The sequence below is a fragment of the Cheilinus undulatus genome, linkage group 18 (assembly GCF_018320785.1).
Source record: "Cheilinus undulatus linkage group 18, ASM1832078v1, whole genome shotgun sequence".
Lineage (NCBI taxonomy): Eukaryota > Metazoa > Chordata > Actinopteri > Labriformes > Labridae > Cheilinus > Cheilinus undulatus.
Window position 1 is genome coordinate 10,906,313 of NC_054882.1, and position 17,413 is coordinate 10,923,725.

General features: G+C 39.9%; 1 protein-coding gene across 1 annotated transcript in view; it reads left to right on the forward strand.

Annotated features, from left to right (window-relative positions):
- Positions 1 to 11,458, forward strand: part of frmd6 (FERM domain containing 6) — a 37,021-nt gene extending 25,563 nt beyond the window's left edge. Inside the window, exons 9-14 of the mRNA XM_041812457.1 lie at positions 82 to 150; positions 4,194 to 4,368; positions 5,086 to 5,394; positions 5,637 to 5,768; positions 6,437 to 6,528; positions 7,000 to 11,458. Of these exons, the coding sequence (XP_041668391.1) occupies positions 82 to 150; positions 4,194 to 4,368; positions 5,086 to 5,394; positions 5,637 to 5,768; positions 6,437 to 6,528; positions 7,000 to 7,293 (1,071 nt within the window). The 3' untranslated portion in view covers positions 7,294 to 11,458. The remainder of the gene's footprint in view (positions 1 to 81; positions 151 to 4,193; positions 4,369 to 5,085; positions 5,395 to 5,636; positions 5,769 to 6,436; positions 6,529 to 6,999) is intronic.
- The last annotated feature ends 5,955 nt before the right edge of the window (positions 11,459 to 17,413 follow it).

Below are 17,413 nucleotides of genomic sequence, written 5' to 3' on the forward strand. Positions count from 1 at the left end.
GTGGCGTAACAATGCTGTCATGACAAAGGATCTCTCTGGCTTTTATGATTGACTCCACATTTCCATACTTGTCTGTTTCAGAATGTCGGGTCTGTGAGGCAGCTCTTGTATGACTTCCCCTGGACCAACGTGGGAAAACTTGTATTTGTGGTGAGTCAAATGCATCATCACACCTTTTCTCCAACACATAGCCCAAAGAAACATTCACCAGGAGTTCTTTTGTCTGTGTGGTTAGTTTTACCCTCCCTCTGTTGATGATGAAACCCAAATATCCCCTCACTCATAGTAATTTTTGTGAAATCCCAGCCTGCTCAGCCTTGTGGAAATTTCTACGCAGGGCTTCTTTTCTCTGCACTGCTGTTTTATCTTAGCCAACAAGTCCTCTGGAACTAATCAGGGATTTAGGAAGACTTTCCCTGCACATACAGCAACTGTATAGAGTATATATATTTTTGTAATCAGGAGCAGTATTTTCTCTCCGATGAAATACTCTCGATTTATTCCTTTAATCTGTTTTCACTTGGAGACCCTGTTTAATCTTCTCATCTGGGCTCTGACTCAGCCTGCCATTGAGCTGAGCGCAGCAGTTGGTTAATTTGCCTCTGTAGGGCTCTGTTATCACAGGAGGGTTAGGAGAAGCTCGCCATATATCTGTTTCACTGTGACGGCTTCACATTTTCTGCCAGTCGGCTATTAATCACAGCCAGAAGAGGTCATTATTGCTTCTTGCTGCTGCTGTTGCACACGAATCAAGCCTTTTAATTCTAATTTTAGCCGCTTTTTCCATATCTTTTATAACTAGTAAGAATTTCAAAAGCAGGATATCGACTGTAAATCTTCTCAGAGAGTTCTTTGTTGTCCTTTAAGTTTTGAAGTGGCGAGTTTTTCTTGAGTCTTTCTGCTCAGAAAGTTGGTTTCTTGTCCTTCAAGTTTTGAAGTTGCAAGTTTTTCTTGAGTCTTTTTCTGGCGCAAACATCCGTCACATCTGCCAAACAGTTCACGGCGCACACATCCTGTTTTTCTCATTCATTTTTTCGGTTGTTTTTCTTTGAGTTTGCAGTCAGTAGCATCGTGAGAGCGACTAGGCCGTGGAGTGGCTGCTGTGGTTTCAGTGTGGACGTGAAGGGCCTCTCATGGCTCTGTCCCACCCTTCTTCTGAATAACAGGCTTTCTCCTCCACCACACCCACGAGTCACGTCACCGAGCACTGCTACCACCACGGCTGCAGCTTCTGCTGAATGAGCCAGAGCGTGGGGCAGGGTGGAGAGGCGTACCAGTCAATAAACACCAGATGTTGTGATGGTTTCAGGGGGACTTTTGTCCAGGATATTGGCTAGGATAACTTAAGCTCATCTTTGAATAAAGGTTTAAAGTATGAGGAGTGGTCGAAATTAGGTTTCTGATGCAATAAGTGAAATTAAGTTGCATGAATGCTTCTCCTGAGAGCTTCATCGTCTCACCCTGAATTTCCAAATGAGGTCATCCCTCTCATGTCCTGTGGGGTTGGATCGGAGACTCTGCTTTAATAACCTTGCCAGTTTTCTGGTTTATGATGGTCTTGTTGAGGGATTTTTGGATAAAAACAGCCCCTCAGTGACGCTGGGAGTTTTCGACGTGTGTGGCCTATTGGGGAGGAATTTTTTGGAGAGGGGAGAAAGTTGTCCAGCTGTTCTTTGCAGAGAGTTTGAAAAGAGTGAGCATGTGTACATGAAACTAAAGGTTGGTGGCCTCTGAATATGTTTCAATAACTTGACACTAGTCTGCTGCTGCATGCAGGGAAGCCTTTGGTTCATCGTGTGATGATTTTGAATTATCTTTATCTAATGAAACCCCTAAGAGGATAATAAATGCAGTTTAAGTTAAACATATATTCCTGAAAGGTGACCAGTTATGCTGCTCCATATTTACCTACATAGATATAATTTTACAATGCTCGATGGCCATACTAAATATTGGCAGACATTTCAAAACATGAGATACATGTATGTTTATGCAATCCCTGGATTTGTTTTCCTGCTTCTCTGAACAGCTGTTTCTGAGTTAGTCCAGCCTGACATCATGTTGGACCAAATCTTGTGTTACCAATGTTCTAGCAAAGCCACTCTACAGCTCTTTCAGATCTTCCCTGACCTGTACAGGTCACTATTTTAACAAAAACAGCTTTCTAGCAACAGAAGGATTCCAGAGCTGGCCAATCAGAGAAAAGAAGTTGTTTTAAACAGGAGGTGAAATGCACGGTTATTCGATGCCCGTTTGAGATTAATTTGTTTAGGGCAGGCGGTCACCAATCTGTAGATATTCAGACATTTCAAGTAGATCCTTAATACTAGATGTGCATTGCAGCTAACTCTAAATATCAGTATTCCTACCAGTCAGACCGCTGGAAACGTGCTTTATACTTCAATGCATTGTCCGAGCCTTGTTCCAGGGGCTCCCAAACTGTTTTGCAAAGGTTGATAACCATTGGTTTTAAGTTTTTAGAGCTACAGACCATGCATCGGTACTCTATCGGTGTCCCAGATGAGCACAAAGACAGGATAAAATGAACATAGTAGGTCCTCTTCAATCTTCGATTGTTATAGGAGTGAATCCACCATGCACAAATGTCAAACAGATGCATTCAACATTGCAAACAAAAACTTCTAGTAACTAACAAACCAGGACTTTTAGTTGTTACAGATTTGGCATAATAAAGTCCAAGGCTAATCATGGAATATCTGAGTACTGTAAGCATCCTGAGAGTAGCACCAATATGTAAAGAAGGCATTACTGTAACGTAGTACTTTGACACACAAAACTCTTTAAAAAACTACCTAAACTTTTCAGGTTGAGCAGAACACTTGAATGGAGTTTATCTCACTAACCTCATAAGAAATTTTCTGTGAAGTCGAGGAGAATGATTTGACCTGCTATTCACCCGCCCCTCTGCATTATCCTTTTTACTTTGTGTCCTGCCCCCTGAGGCATCCCCCTGTCCAACAGGAGGCTGCCTGACCAAGTCAAGAAGAGCAAGATTTCAGGAGCAGCCCTCCTTATTTTTGTAAAAAAAAATATTTTCAAGAGGTTGTGTGTGAAAAGTGCAAGGGGCTCTTGATATCTCTTGAATCAAGACCTTTCCCTGTGTGGTTGGCCACTATCAAACACCATATTACCAATGCTGCTAGTGGAATTTATAAGCACTGCAATCCTTAAAGCAGCAACAGTATGTAAAGCATGCATGGCTGTAACGTGTCTTAAATATGCTCCTATCTTGGGTTAAAATGAGCAAGAACCAATGAAAAGCAAAAGGGGGCGTTGTTTAAATTGTTAAGAATATATCATGCAGCTTTGACCTTCTTTGACTCATTTGGTTTGGCTCTTTCACACTAACTCACTGCTCAGTTCAGTGTTTTACTGGTGACCACCGGGAGCTGCAGAGGGGCAGTTTGAGGTTAAAGACAAATATTCAACTGGAGGGAAGGAAGAGAATTTCTCCTTCATTTTCCCACACAGATTTTCTGCCTTTGAGCAGGAAGCTTTGCTCTGGGAATATAATCATAGAGAGGAAAGTCACTGCTAGTGAACTGTCAGTTGGTTTCTATAAACTTATTTGCCCATAGCACAGAGCTGCATACCTGTAATGAGTTTCCCTATCTGAGCACAGGCTGTAAACATACTTGGATCAAGCCGGTTTCCTTTAAAAAGGACTGGGTAAATAAAGTGAAAGTGCATTGCTGTGGTCAGAAATGTGCAGCCCTTTGCATTTTCCAGGGCTTTAAACCCTCCCGTCGCCTTTGAAAGTCCAAACCTTTGCAAAAATGTTTATAGGTCTGTACTGAAAACAACCCCGCTGACATTACAGACAGCTGTTTTAGGGCTGAGCTTTTGCCAAAAGGAGCTGGAGAGAAAGCAAAAACCCACCATTTTAGTTTTTCCTTGCATTCATCCAACATGTCCTCCCCCCTGGAAAATCATCAAAACTGCTCTAAAAGCTTTGTCTCAGTGTCTGTGTGGAGAAGAGTGGATGCTCTGATTGTTGCTTCATGTCTGGCTACAGAAGTCTTCTCTGTGGTTTGCCTTCAGGCTTTTCTGGCACTTAATCATAATTTCAAATCCACATTCCTCTTTAGCTTACTTTATTAACTGTGATAAATCAAAGTCTCCACTAATCACCTGCAATCTTTTTTCCTCTTCTGCTGCTCTTGTCTCTGCAGGGGAAGAAGTTTGAAATACTCCCTGATGGCCTCCCCTCAGCCCGCAAACTCATCTACTACACGGGTTGTCCTGTTCGCTCTCGCCACCTCCTGCAGCTGCTCAGCAACAGCCATCGGCTCTACATGAACCTACAGCCTGTTCTCAAACAAGTCCGACGACTGGAGGAAAATGAAGGTATTTACCATTAACTTTGCATTCTTCTGTCATTTAGTATCATGTCTTTTATATTGTGCCAAAATAGGGTAACACTAAAAAACACTAACACACTTTAAAAAACACTTTTTACTTAGAGTGGAGCTACTCTTTTAGAATAATATCCTACAAACTACCCAACACATAACGCCTGTTAAGCTAGTTAGACTGTTTATATGATAAATCAACATAATAATGTGGTAATTAATGACTTTGGTCAGATCAAGCTGGCTGGTTCTTTCTGTGTCAGTTAAATTAAGCGGCTCCTAGTTGCATAACTTGACCCCAAAAAAGGATTAAAGCCAAAACTGAATTAGGCCTGCAACTAAGTATTTCCTCTTTATTGACTAACCTGCACAAATAATTGCACAATCAATAGATGTATTATTCTGCAAAATGTCAAAACATGTAAAAAAAAAAAAAAAAAAAGCTCCAAAGGGGGGCTTTTTACAGCCAAATTTGATGTCTTTAGATAGCTTGTTTTGGTCAGATACAGCTAAAAGCCCAACGATTGTACGTTGACTTTTAAATAAAAAAGAAGCAGCTTCCTGTCTTTACATTAAGAAGCTGAAACCTACAAATGTCAAACATTTCTGCTCGAAAAGTGACTGAAATGATCGATCACTTCATGAAATATCTGACAGTTCCATTCAGCTTTGTAGTTTTCATTAACGTGAGTATATTTTTATCTTATTTCAGAGAAGAAGCAGTACAGAGAGTCTTATATCAGCGATGCTCTCGAGCTTGACATGGAGCATCTTGATAAACGTTCTCGGGCCAGTGGCAGCAGTGCAGGAAGCGTGTCTCATCACAAACGCCTGTCCCGCCACTCCACCACCAGCCACGGCAGCTCTCACACCTCAGGCATTGAGACAGACAGCTTCAGGGCCCCAGGTCAGGCCCCTCATAGGCCACTAAGAACCTGCAGCTCATCCACAACCAGTCATGGGAGCTCGCACACCTCCGGCATAGAGAGCAGTGGCAAGGAGCGAATGCTCGATGATGATGGTGAGTGGAGGGATTATGTGGAGATAGAGGCTTAAATTAATGGTGTGTTTTGAATACAAATTAAGAAAGAGGTGTTTGAAATTCAGACAGAGAACTAAATTTATCTCATGTCTTTAGGTGTGATAATAGTAGTAATGCTCTTTAGGGACCTGCCCTCACTGTGTTGATTAGCTGTTACAAGTAATAATGACTCGTTACAATTTTGTGGGTTAAAATAATTTAGTCAACATTTGTTTCTTCAGAAATAGAGATGCTGGTCGACGACCCCAAAGACTACGAGGAGCTTCACGAGATGGCTCTGGACCAGGAGTTGTGTATCCACATCACTGAGGACATGTTGACCATGTCACCTGATCAAAGCAATGGATACTCAGGTACACATGCTGCCTCTGTTTTTCTTTTCTTTTTTCCCTATCTAACTTTGATCAGGACACTTTAGGGGTAAACGGTTAAAATAGTCCTATAGTGCCAGCACAAAGCACGTAATATCCATTTTTCCCTGCTTATCCTGAGCTTGGCCACAGAGAAAGCAGGCTAAGCAAGTTAAACCACACGTCCGTCTCCCTAGAGACATTTTCCAGCTTGTCCTGTGAGATCCCAAGATATTTCCAGGTCTAAAAGGATACATAACCCCACCAGCAAGTTCTGGATCCACCTCAAGGTCCCAGTTGGATGTACCAAAAAGCCCTCCAAAGGAAGGCACCCATGAGGCATCCTGACCAGATAGCACTGCTCCTTCTAATGCAAAGGAGCAGTGGCTCTACTCTGAGCTCCCTCTGAACTCTGTCTCTGAGCCCAGTCACCCTTTAGAGGAAGCTCATTTTAGCTGCTTTATTTGCAATCTTACTTTTTAGTCATAACCCAAAGCTCATGGCCATAGGTGAGGGCTTGAATAGATTGACTGTTTAGAAAATTCTGTTTTTAGTAAATAACGACTTAGAAGCTCAGGGTAAAAAACTTAAACTAGAAAATCATTAAAAATAGCTGCCAATGAGCATGTTTTTCCATACTAAAGTTTAATGCTGTTATCTGTTCTCTGCAGGACTGATCGTTAAAGATGTTAGCTCCTCCACATCCAGTTCCTCTGAGACCGTAGTCAAGATGAGAGGACAGAGCATCGAGTCCCTGCCACAGGTAAATCACACTTTATTACAGCGTGGTGTATCACCATACAGGGTAATACATTTTAAAAGTTTTTAAACAAGTGCTTGAAGAAAAGCATTGAAAAAAACTTCCTGACATGCACCTAATGTGGTAAAAAGGTTTTGTATTCTTTTTTGCTGTCATGTCAGTTATTTTTCGTCATTATTGTGAAAGCAGAGACGAGATCAGCGACAGAAATAACACCTTTACACTCTGTATGAATTTGCCCGGTTACAATTACTGATCTTATTTTGGGATGAGTTGTTAAACTTGGTTAAAGGCCAAAGCACAGTAGAGAAAGGAGGGGAAATATGAGTATGACTACACCGCAACATCTCAGGAATTTAAGTCACTAAACGGCTACCAATGAAAATCTGCAGCAACAACGTTTTGATTTTTCCTCATAAGAAATAACATTTTTGATTGACGTCATTATTTCTGTTTATTGTTTTCCCTCCACAGACCTCTGCCTGCAGGAAGCCTCAGTCCTCCACAGACCGTCACAGCCAGTCTCTCGACGACATCCGGCTCTATCAGAAGGACTGCCTTCAGTGGGCAGAGCTCTGCCAGGACACTGCCCATAGCTACACGTTCGGCTGCGCCCAGGAGCTGAGTGATGGCGGCGGCGGTTACCAGAGCCTCGCCGAACAGCGAGCAGGCATGCTCAGTGAGCAGCACCCGTTTCCCATCAAGAGAACCAACAAGTACTTCTCCTTAGACCTGACCAGCGACGAGGTCCCTGAGTTCGTGGTGTGACACTAATGTATAAAAGAGGCGACCTCAGGGTGACCTTTTCTGACTGGTGTCAGATGTGGAGATGTTTCAGCCCTCAGGGAACGAGATGAGAGAGGAGCGCTGGAGAGGTGGTTTCTATTCCTGGCAGCAGTCGGTAGTAAACTGGCAGTGAGTCTGCTGCTGCTAAGATGAAAAACATGTGAACAAACATGGAGGATTCTGGCTGAAACACAGACTTTAAGAACAAAAAATAAAACCTGCGTCTTAAAAATGTTACCTGAGCTGCTCCCCTGTGGGAAAGGAAACAAAAGGGATCGTGTCATCTTCTAAGAAACATTTTATTCAAATGTGTCTCCTACAGACTCGCCCTCCTTTTTAAAAAGAGCGTGTTCATGCACATGGTGTTACAGCAGACAGAGACTCGTGCAGACACAAAGAGCATATCAAAGATCTTCTATGGAGGACACAAAGGTCAAAATCACTCTGAGCTAAAAACCAAAGACAAGAAATGGAAGAAAAAAACCTGTCTCTCACACATTTCAAAGTCATGGATGGTGGGAGGGGAGACGAACCTTAACCCTTCCCTCCATTTTTTTTTTTCTACACCACTTCATTGTACCTCAACAGGAAGTGCAGTGTGCCAACTCCCGCCTCTCAGACTGGACTCTTAACCACGTGAACACACAAACCCGATGTGCCTTCATCTTTCTATGCAGATGTCAAACTTTCGCCTTGACAATCATACACCTTCACCTTTAAAGATCCAAGCCATCAGAGCTCCAAACTCTGCTTTATGTTCAAACACAAACACACACTCCTTTATCACAGCAAGCCTGTTTCTCCACATTTTAACATGTCAGAAAGATTTCTAACCCCTTCATGTCCTGTAAAAATCTAACAGTTTTCTGGCAGGAATGAGGTCGGGTTAGTCCCAACACGTCCTGACTTGTGCGCGGCCACAGAAGCTTCCCTGTAATCTCAACTCAAAATGGAGGCTTGGTTAACTGAGGGCCAAAACAAACCGTACATGTCAATGCACACATGCTTGAAAGTCTTCCTTTCTGCTCGGCTCGATTTCTTTGCTGTCTTCCTTTTCGTTTCATCCCTGATCATAAACTGGAATCTGTTACATTTTAATTTAGCCTTTTTACGTTTTACCTGAAAGCTTTTTACATGTTGTGTTTTTGTATAAGCTGTCCACACTTGTGTATGTTGAACAGTTACTCTGCGTGCCGTTGATTTCATTCAGTATTACCAACAATATGTACATGACAGTATTAAGGATGTGTGATGTTTGTGAACAAGACTGGTTTTATTATTATTTTAGTCCTACAAACTCAAGAAGCTGTTACTTTATACAAATCATGTTTTAAAGCTATTATGTGCAACAAAAAGGTGTTTATCCCCATAAATCATGCAGCCTAAATTTATCATGCCACAGTAATATCTTTGTCTGATTTTAATCAAAACTGTCATGTTTTTAAAGGCTGTAGCCTCTCTGATGAAAGCACTACCCTTGTATGAGTTTGGAAACACTGGACCCGAAGTTTAGTGAGACCACGATTACATTTTTATTTGAAATTAAACTTTATGAATGTTTTAAGGTCCCTAAGTTATGGAAAAAGACTGAATCATGCTGGGGGCGGATATTAAAAGAGTATTTCATCTTTTGGAGATTGCATTTATTACTCCTTTATGCTGAGAGAAAGATGAGGAGACCAGCTTTGTCAGTAGCTGCAGCTGCTTAAGTTTAAACTACAAGTGCATGCTTGAAAAAGTACAGTTCAACTCTTTATGGCAGGGTTACCAATTTAGAGAGACTGTAGCTGCTTACAAAAGAAAATAATGGTCAACACAATGACAAAATGTAGGTAATAGTTGGCCTATTTGTGTTGGTTAAATAGTTAACTGCTATTTTTTATGAATTTTAAGAAGCACATGCAATAATAGCCCAAAACAAGGTACACTAAAACATAATACAAATCTGTAGCTTTTTATGTATCAATCTCATAAAGAAATGTCCTTCAAATGAAATAATAAAATGCTAATGCAATAATGGTTGCATTTGTAGGGATTTGTTTGACTTTAAATAATAGTCTTAAAGTATCGTCCAGCCTTTATCCTGTGGAGCCAGTGGGTTTGATTTTTTAAAACTGCTCTGCATTTAAATACATTTTTTAGGTGGTTAATATATTTTAATAATTTGCATGCATGTTTTGTGAAACAGGTGCATGATTCAGGGATTTAAATTAGTGTTTTTTTGTGTTTCATGCATCAGTTTCATACCAAACGTGCAAATTTTAGTTAGTTGCACACAACTCTTTATAAACAAAACACATGCCAGTTATCTATAGAGATGCATGTTATTGAAGTTTTCCGATATGCTATTATTTAAAAAATTCTGTTCAATTCTGATATTTAGATGTAATTCAGATCTAAACCTTCAGTCCTTAAAACACACTCTTGAGGATTAACAATTCCAGTCCTTCAAACACATTTTAAATGTTAAGGAATGACGATGAAGAAAGCAAAGACTTCAGCTGATTTAAGTCTGTTAGTCCAGCCTAAAACTCCCCTAACTTATTTGTCTATATGACCAGTATTTATAGCTGATATAGGCCGATTTTTACAGCCAAAAAAATCTGTTGTAAATATCAGCAGAAATGTTTTTATCTGCCGATGTGATATGTCACTTTTTTAGCTTACTTCTATACTAACATCATGAAGACAACGCAGTGCATCGCTACCTCTTTACTGTGTGCAACTTACCAAAACCCGTGGAAGTAAACAATGACTAAAAAAGATCATTTTTGTTTACATGTTGCCTTTGTGGGAAGTTTTTACAGCTTCAGAACCTAAAGATATTTACCTGTTCACTAACATAACAAATTCCTGCAAATATAAAAGCTATTATTCTACTTACATTCTACATTTATTGAAGGCAACTGCTATTACATTTGTGGCAAATGTATCGTATATGTTTTATTACAAGCTCAAGATTTGTGTAATGTATGTGAACTGCCACTACACTGGCAGGTGTTTTAAGTACTAGAGTGAGATATAGGCCAAAAGCAGGCTACCTGTTACCCTCTGCTTCCATCTCTGTATAGCTCTATTCACACTCGACAGCAGAGTATTTCCACCCTTACTTTAGCCTGAATATTCCCTGCTGACCCCCTTGTGTATTCCCACACCCCTCCATTTACTGTGATCAAGGAAGTCGGGGAATGTTTTGGGTGGGTTACTCTGATATTTCTGGGTTGCATGTTGGAAAAGGGTTCATGCTAAACTAAGCTAACTAGCTTCAGTTGTTATCTCTTCAGCATCTTAAAAAAAATTCCCAAGTATCAGTCTTCTTATCTAACTCTCAGCATAAAAGTGATAAATATGTTCACAGAAAGTCCCACTTTCATGAATTGCAGTGTCCCTGTGTTACAGGACATTTTTTCCCCTCCCATCGTGTCTAAATTGAGGGTTTTAGGATTGTTTTTATAAGTGGTCTATCAGTTGTGTCAGTGAGCTGAAACAGACAACAAATGGTGTCTCTATTTAAACTGTAGTTTGTATATGTTTTCTAATATCCCAGCAGTTCAGAGGGACTTCTTTTTAATCAGTGATTCCAAACTTGTAAACAAGACGTGATATAATTTTAAATCAGTTTGTTCTGGTCAGCGCTAAATAGCCTCATCTGAGTCAAATCCACCCGAAACACAGTACAGCAACAGAAAACATTAAAAAAAGACATTCATGTAATGCATAACAGATAAAATAATTTGATACCTCTATATAATTTAATACTTTTATATTTCTTACATTGTTTCCTTTCCTGTTTTAAGGCTCTATGTCTTCTCATTAATGAAAATGTCATATTTTGATGGACAGAGTTTCTTCTTTTAAACCGTATGTGTTGAGGTACATAGCCATACAGTCATAACCCATGTCCTTAAAGTTGTCATGATTTGTTTGTCCTACATTTCCTGACTTCACTGTACGGTCAAACTTACAGTTTGTAAGAGTCTGTATGTCTGTGTCCATAATCCTTTCTGTGAAAGGATCTCCCTTCAGGATTTTTTTTTTTTTTTTCACCCTGTAGTTAAAAAAAAGTTACTATGAAGTCTGGTCTGTGCCTTCTTGGTACTAATGCCCTCAATATTCAATAAAAAGGTACATTTATTTGCCAAAGTTCTGCTTTTGTTTGGAGTTTTTATTTCAGAGTGGTGCCTGGTATTTACTTTGTACCAGGGGTGTCCGAACTTTTTCCACTGAGAGTCACATATCAACATAAATAAGAATGGTGGGGCCACTTTCGTACAACGAACCTTGAGGAAATTAAAGTTAGTAAAAATCAGCTAATATGGGTTAAGACATTTGTTAGTGATTGTGATTCCTCACATGGCTAGTTTAATGGTTGACAAGGCAAATAGCCAATCAATTCAAGGACTTTGGGGAGGCCAATCAGATTTCAGGGGGCCCTAGTTGGCCCTGGCTACCACTGACCATGCACCTGGAATGCTATGGTGCTGCCATTTTCTGTGGTAATCATCTAAGGCATTATAAATTGGGATAATATACTTTGGTTGCAGATATGTTTTTACCATCCAGAGGGTCATCTTAGTTTAGTCATAAAAAAAAATCTTCTTGTCAAAATGTTTGTTTACAGAATTAGCATGGTAGCACTGCCTTGTGCTAAACCTAGGAAGTACAATACAGCCACAAGCAAAAGCTTCTTGTTCTAATGTGGGACATATTTCACTATACTTTCTCTATTTGCTATGGGCCAATCAAAAGTGGATCCCAGGACGCATTTGGCCCCCAGACCATAGTTTGGACACCCCTGCTTTATATATCTTTGTGACAGTAAATAAAATAAATGCAAAAAAAAAAAAAGATGTTAGATGCACAGTATGTCTCAATAAAAACAACCGCAAAGGATAACTAGTATAGATGCACTGTTCAGCTCAGCCTAGCTTCACCGCTTCTCATTTTGAAATTAAGACTCAGAGATGAGGATCTCTGGAAGCACTTTGTTTTAGTGGGCCCTAACGAATAAAATAATAACTCAGCAATATCATGGGAGTATTTTCCTAGAAATAATGTATTAATTATCAAGCAATTCCTTGCAATAGTGGCAATTCTCTGGTAATTAGGTGGTATTTTACAAAGAAACTTATATAAATAAGTTGCTCTGATATAATTCCTAAGTTGTTTCTTAATTTTGGCCCTCTAAATTAATGTGAGTCCTCTGAGTGAGCCCCTCCTGAATGATTTTCAATTTTCACCAAATTTTCCCATCTTCTGGTGGTGACAGGCGGTCTGAGAAAAAGGCAAGGAGTTTTTCAGTGCAGGGTAAAAAACATCACTTAATTACCAAAGAATTGCCACAATATTACAAGGAATTAATTGAGAATTCATACATTTTCACTAGATATACTACCATAATATTGCCATATTTCCAAGTTACTGAGTAAAATGCCATCTTATTTCAAGGTAATACCTGTAATAATAAGTCACTCATTACCATAAATTACTAGGTTATTAGGGCCAACTAAAATAAAGTGTTACCACTTTTTTTTTTTTTTTTTTTAATTATCCTACTTGAAAATGGGCAACAGCATTACAGGGGGGCAATAGGAGGATGGAGTTACAGGGCAGCTTGAGGGACAAAGTTCACAGCCAGAGAATAATTGTAATCCATCATAAATAAGCAGCACAAACATGATAATGTATCTTATTCACATTTATTCATGACAATACAGTCATGTCTGAGTCACAGTGGCTCTGTCATGGTGACTGTCACTGTAGGACATACACTTTTCCAACTATTAAAATTAAGAATGTCCTTTTTTTTAGGAGTAGTCATTTATAATTTAGACTTTTCAATAGGAAAATTCTACATACTGTCTTTACAGTAAATTGAAAATGATATAGTTTCTAAAACATTTGACTTGTCCCATCCTTCTAGACTTTGTTTTCTTCAAAACACAAAGAAAGTCCAATTTTGTTTCTTTGACATAAAACATGTAGTTAAAGTCCCACCAGGTGAAACACCAGCCAGGACTAGAGTTATTAGGGAATGTGCTCAGTGTTTTATTAGTGTGTGCTGCCCTCTGGTGGTGGTGAATGTTTTTTCATGTAGGTTTAGTTTTGGCCTGAAGGTGGCAGTATTGTCTTGCAGATGAGACCCTGCAGAGGCGAACAGTTTCCAGACTTTGTCTCACAAGAGTAGAACATGAGTGACAAACATGAATTAAATAATTATTTAAGTTTAACTTAAATAATGTTTTAAAAGCTGCCGCTGTCTGACAATAAAGTATGCATTTGTACTGAAAGTGTAGGATAACAAGGCAGTAACAGTGTTGTAGAGTAAATGGTTCTGTCTTTGCCGTAACCTGTCTTTGTCCAGCTTTGTTATCCTTCTTCTGGCTGTTCGTCTTTAATAGAAATTGAACTATGTGTTCCTTATTACAGCTAGTAAGGCATATTTTTATAACAATAGTATTATTAGACTTAGAATTACCTTAGACAGCTAAACTGCAACCATTTAGCCTTCTCACAGTAAATAAGTGACATTTGGTATTTGGGAGCTTTGTATGTCTTGTTTATTGTGTAAGCCTTTACACATGCTCATCTCAATGCTGATGCGACTTATGGAAAATGGCAAACAAGACAATGCTGATCAATTATCCTTTGACATTTAATAATATGCACATTCATCGTGATTCCTGGTTGATTTCAAAGCATTTTGAAGGCACCCCATGGCACCCTGGTTGAGAAAGGCTGGGTTAATTTGTCGCTCTAGGACCTCAGTTTCTGAAAAGTCAAATCAACTGGACAAGGTATGGTCCAGAACTTTCTGCTCTGAATCAACTTCAACCTACTGCTACCTAACTTTCTGCCACCAGTTAAGATCTGGCCAAAAAACATGCCATCACTGTCACAAAAACTGTTGGGTGAAGCTAAAATTTAACACATTTACTATGTTTTGTATCTTTATGTTTTGTCAGTCTAAATGATAATGCCCCGGAGAACAAGAGAGGACACATTTTTTCAAAAGCTGCTATGGACATACTAAATGAAAAAAAATGTGGCACCAACAGCCTCTTCAGTATTTGATAGTTGTTCTCTAGCTTCACAATCATATGATAAACCATGTAAATAGGTGTTTATACATTTTATTTCCTTGTTTTTCCTGCAATGACAAGCAATTTCAAATCGTTTTCTCATAATCTTGTCATATTCATCTCAATATCTCAAGACAACAGTGCCAATTTCCCCATGATAACAAGCTAATTTCAGTTTTACCATTTTTTAGACTTCATCTTATCCTTCTTTTGTCTTGCAATAACAATGCTGGTTTTACCACAACAGATTAATTTATCTCATTATCTTGTCAACATCTCTTGTGAACAAAACTTGATTTCTCTATAATTTTCTGCCTGTTCAGCTGACTGCACCTGCAGGTGGATCACACACTGAAGCTTGGGAAACATGTCTCTGCCAGCAGAACCATCAGCAGCTCCCATAAAGGCTGTGTTCTTTCTCCTCTGCTCTTCTCCTGTACACCATCAGCTGCAACTCCAGTCACCAGTCTGTCAAGCTCCTGAAATTCATGGACGATACAACCCTCTTCGGACTTATCTCTGGTGGGGAAAAGTCCGTCTTCAGGAGGGAGGTGGACCACCTGGTGCAGTCAAAACCACCTAGAGGTTAACGCTCTAAAGACAGTGGAGATTGTTGTAGATTTCAGGAAGGATGCTGACACCCACTGCCCTGCCCCATAGCTCTTCGTGACCTAGAGTTGGATCTCAAAATCAGCTCCCTCATCAAGAAAGCCCAACAAGGGAGGCCCTTCCTGCAACAGTTGAAACTACGAAAGCACTCGGAGAGCGCAGACCCCATTAGCCCTATCTCCCAATCGCAAGGAATCCTTTAAAAAATTCCTGGATCCAGACTGTGATACGGATCACTCCCAAAATCTAATTAGTTCTTCCCTTTGCCATTTCTGACATTTCCTGAGAATTTCATCAAAATTTGTCCATAACTTTTTGAGTTATGTTGCTAAAAAACTAACTAACAAACAAACAAACTAAAAAACCCTGCCGATCGGAGGTAAAAATTCAACCTGCCAAAGACAATAGAATCCATCCTCACATCATCAATTACCGTCTGGTACGCTGCAGCCATGGCACATCATTCACTCTGCAGAGAGGTTGATTGGCTGCAACCTACCATCTCACCATGACCTGTATGCCTCCAGGACTCTTAGGCACGATGGCAACATTGCAGCCAACCCCTCTCACCCCAGATGCAGACTTTTTGAGGCCCTCCTCTCTGGCAGGTGGCTGAGGTACATCAGGACCAAAACCTCCCGCCACATGAACAGCTTCGTCCCCTCTGCTGCCAGCCTCATGAACAGTACTCCGGCCCTCTCCTCACAGACTCACACTGAACCCCAATACCAGCAGACAAAAAAATTAAAATAAAACAAAAAAAAGAATGCGTGTTCAGACGCATTACATTAACACACACCACACTTCATCTCTTCTGTCTACAGCTGCACACTGTGTTTTAATTATATAGAAAATTTGCACTTTAACCTTTTATGATGTTCATATTCTTTTTTATATTCTTATTTTGCTACCATATTTTTTCTAGAATAATCTGTTTAAGCTTCTAGCTCCTTTATATTTTTATCAGCCTTTTAATATTTTTATTTTTCCTCTGTTATTTGTTTACTCTAAAAACAGGAAGTCTGATATTGATTCTAAAACCTGATTCTATTTAAAAACAGAACAGTTTAATGGTCACTGTGACCAGACAGACCATACATGCCTTACTGCCATCACCCATTCATTCATTTGTAATTTTGCTAAAATCCCCCATTATCTGCGTGAATTGAGTAAACAAAGTGTATGGATTCCTGTCCCATTTGGACTTCCGTATAAGCCAGAGTAAAGGAAGTGAAATAAGGGCACTGGCAGCTTTGTATTGAACATTTTTAAGTTGAGATGTTTTATACAGCTGTCCTTTATAAAACACATAACGGTCTTACAGCAGATTGTATGGGTAGAAAATCAGACATTTCATAAACAAAGGCTCAGTTTTTAATAAAATCTATTCTAGGATCATCCGGGCAGAAAACGGTAATCGCTACGAGACAATCTGATGTAGAATTTAGGAAAAAAAAAAACGTGGAAGCTCTCTTCGGTGAGCTCCACCTCCTTTCTTTACCACAGATAACGTGTCTCCCTCTCTCTCCTCTACCAGCTCCACAGCTGTACAGGAAATCAGTCATCCACCATCCACTGCTGTCGCCATGGCAACACAGAGGGGGAAATCCATTCTTTCTCTCTGTCCCCACCCCCTCCTCCCTTCGCCTCTCTTTTGTCTTGTTGAATTAAGTGTAGATCCATTCAGAGCATGCTTAGTTTTTATTTCACACAGTCGTTGCACCTTTTATAAAAATCTTTGAGGATATTACTTAATCGACATCATTTTATTATTTTCAACCATACTGTCATCCTTTCTTAAACAAAATCTTATGTATGTTTGTGGGCGATCATTTGAGCTGATTGTTTGAAAGAGTATTAGATGTCACTGTGTCTCCGGCAGCAGTGCTGACCTCTGTAAATCCCATGGGGCATCAGGGCAGAGCAGCGAGCTAGGCGGGGCGACTGCTCTGCTCAGCTCGGGCCGGCAGCTGCCTGGAGGAGCCAGATGGTCTCAAATCAGAAATAAAATCCAGGCCCCTCCCCCGCTGGTCATGATAACCCCACCTCTCATGGAAACGTATAAAATGTTACTACAGGATCATCACAGGCCAAACCCAAAATCACTGTTACAGTGTGAAATCCAAGCAGGCATTGGCCATATTTGACCCTATTTCAAACGACGACTCAGCCTTGATATTCTCGTGCCACATTTAGGATCATGAAATCCTCAACATACAGTCTGTCTAAAACCTAGAGGATTTTTTCTCTAATTCCTGAAAAGCCGAAATGTATTTCTGCCCCAGTCTTTCACTAAAAATATAATCTATCACAGTAAAAGAGACAATTTTGGTGAATGGTAAGAGTGCAAGTCATCATATTTCCTGTCCTCTGAGAGGTGGATTAACAGCACTTAATAAACCAGCCTATTA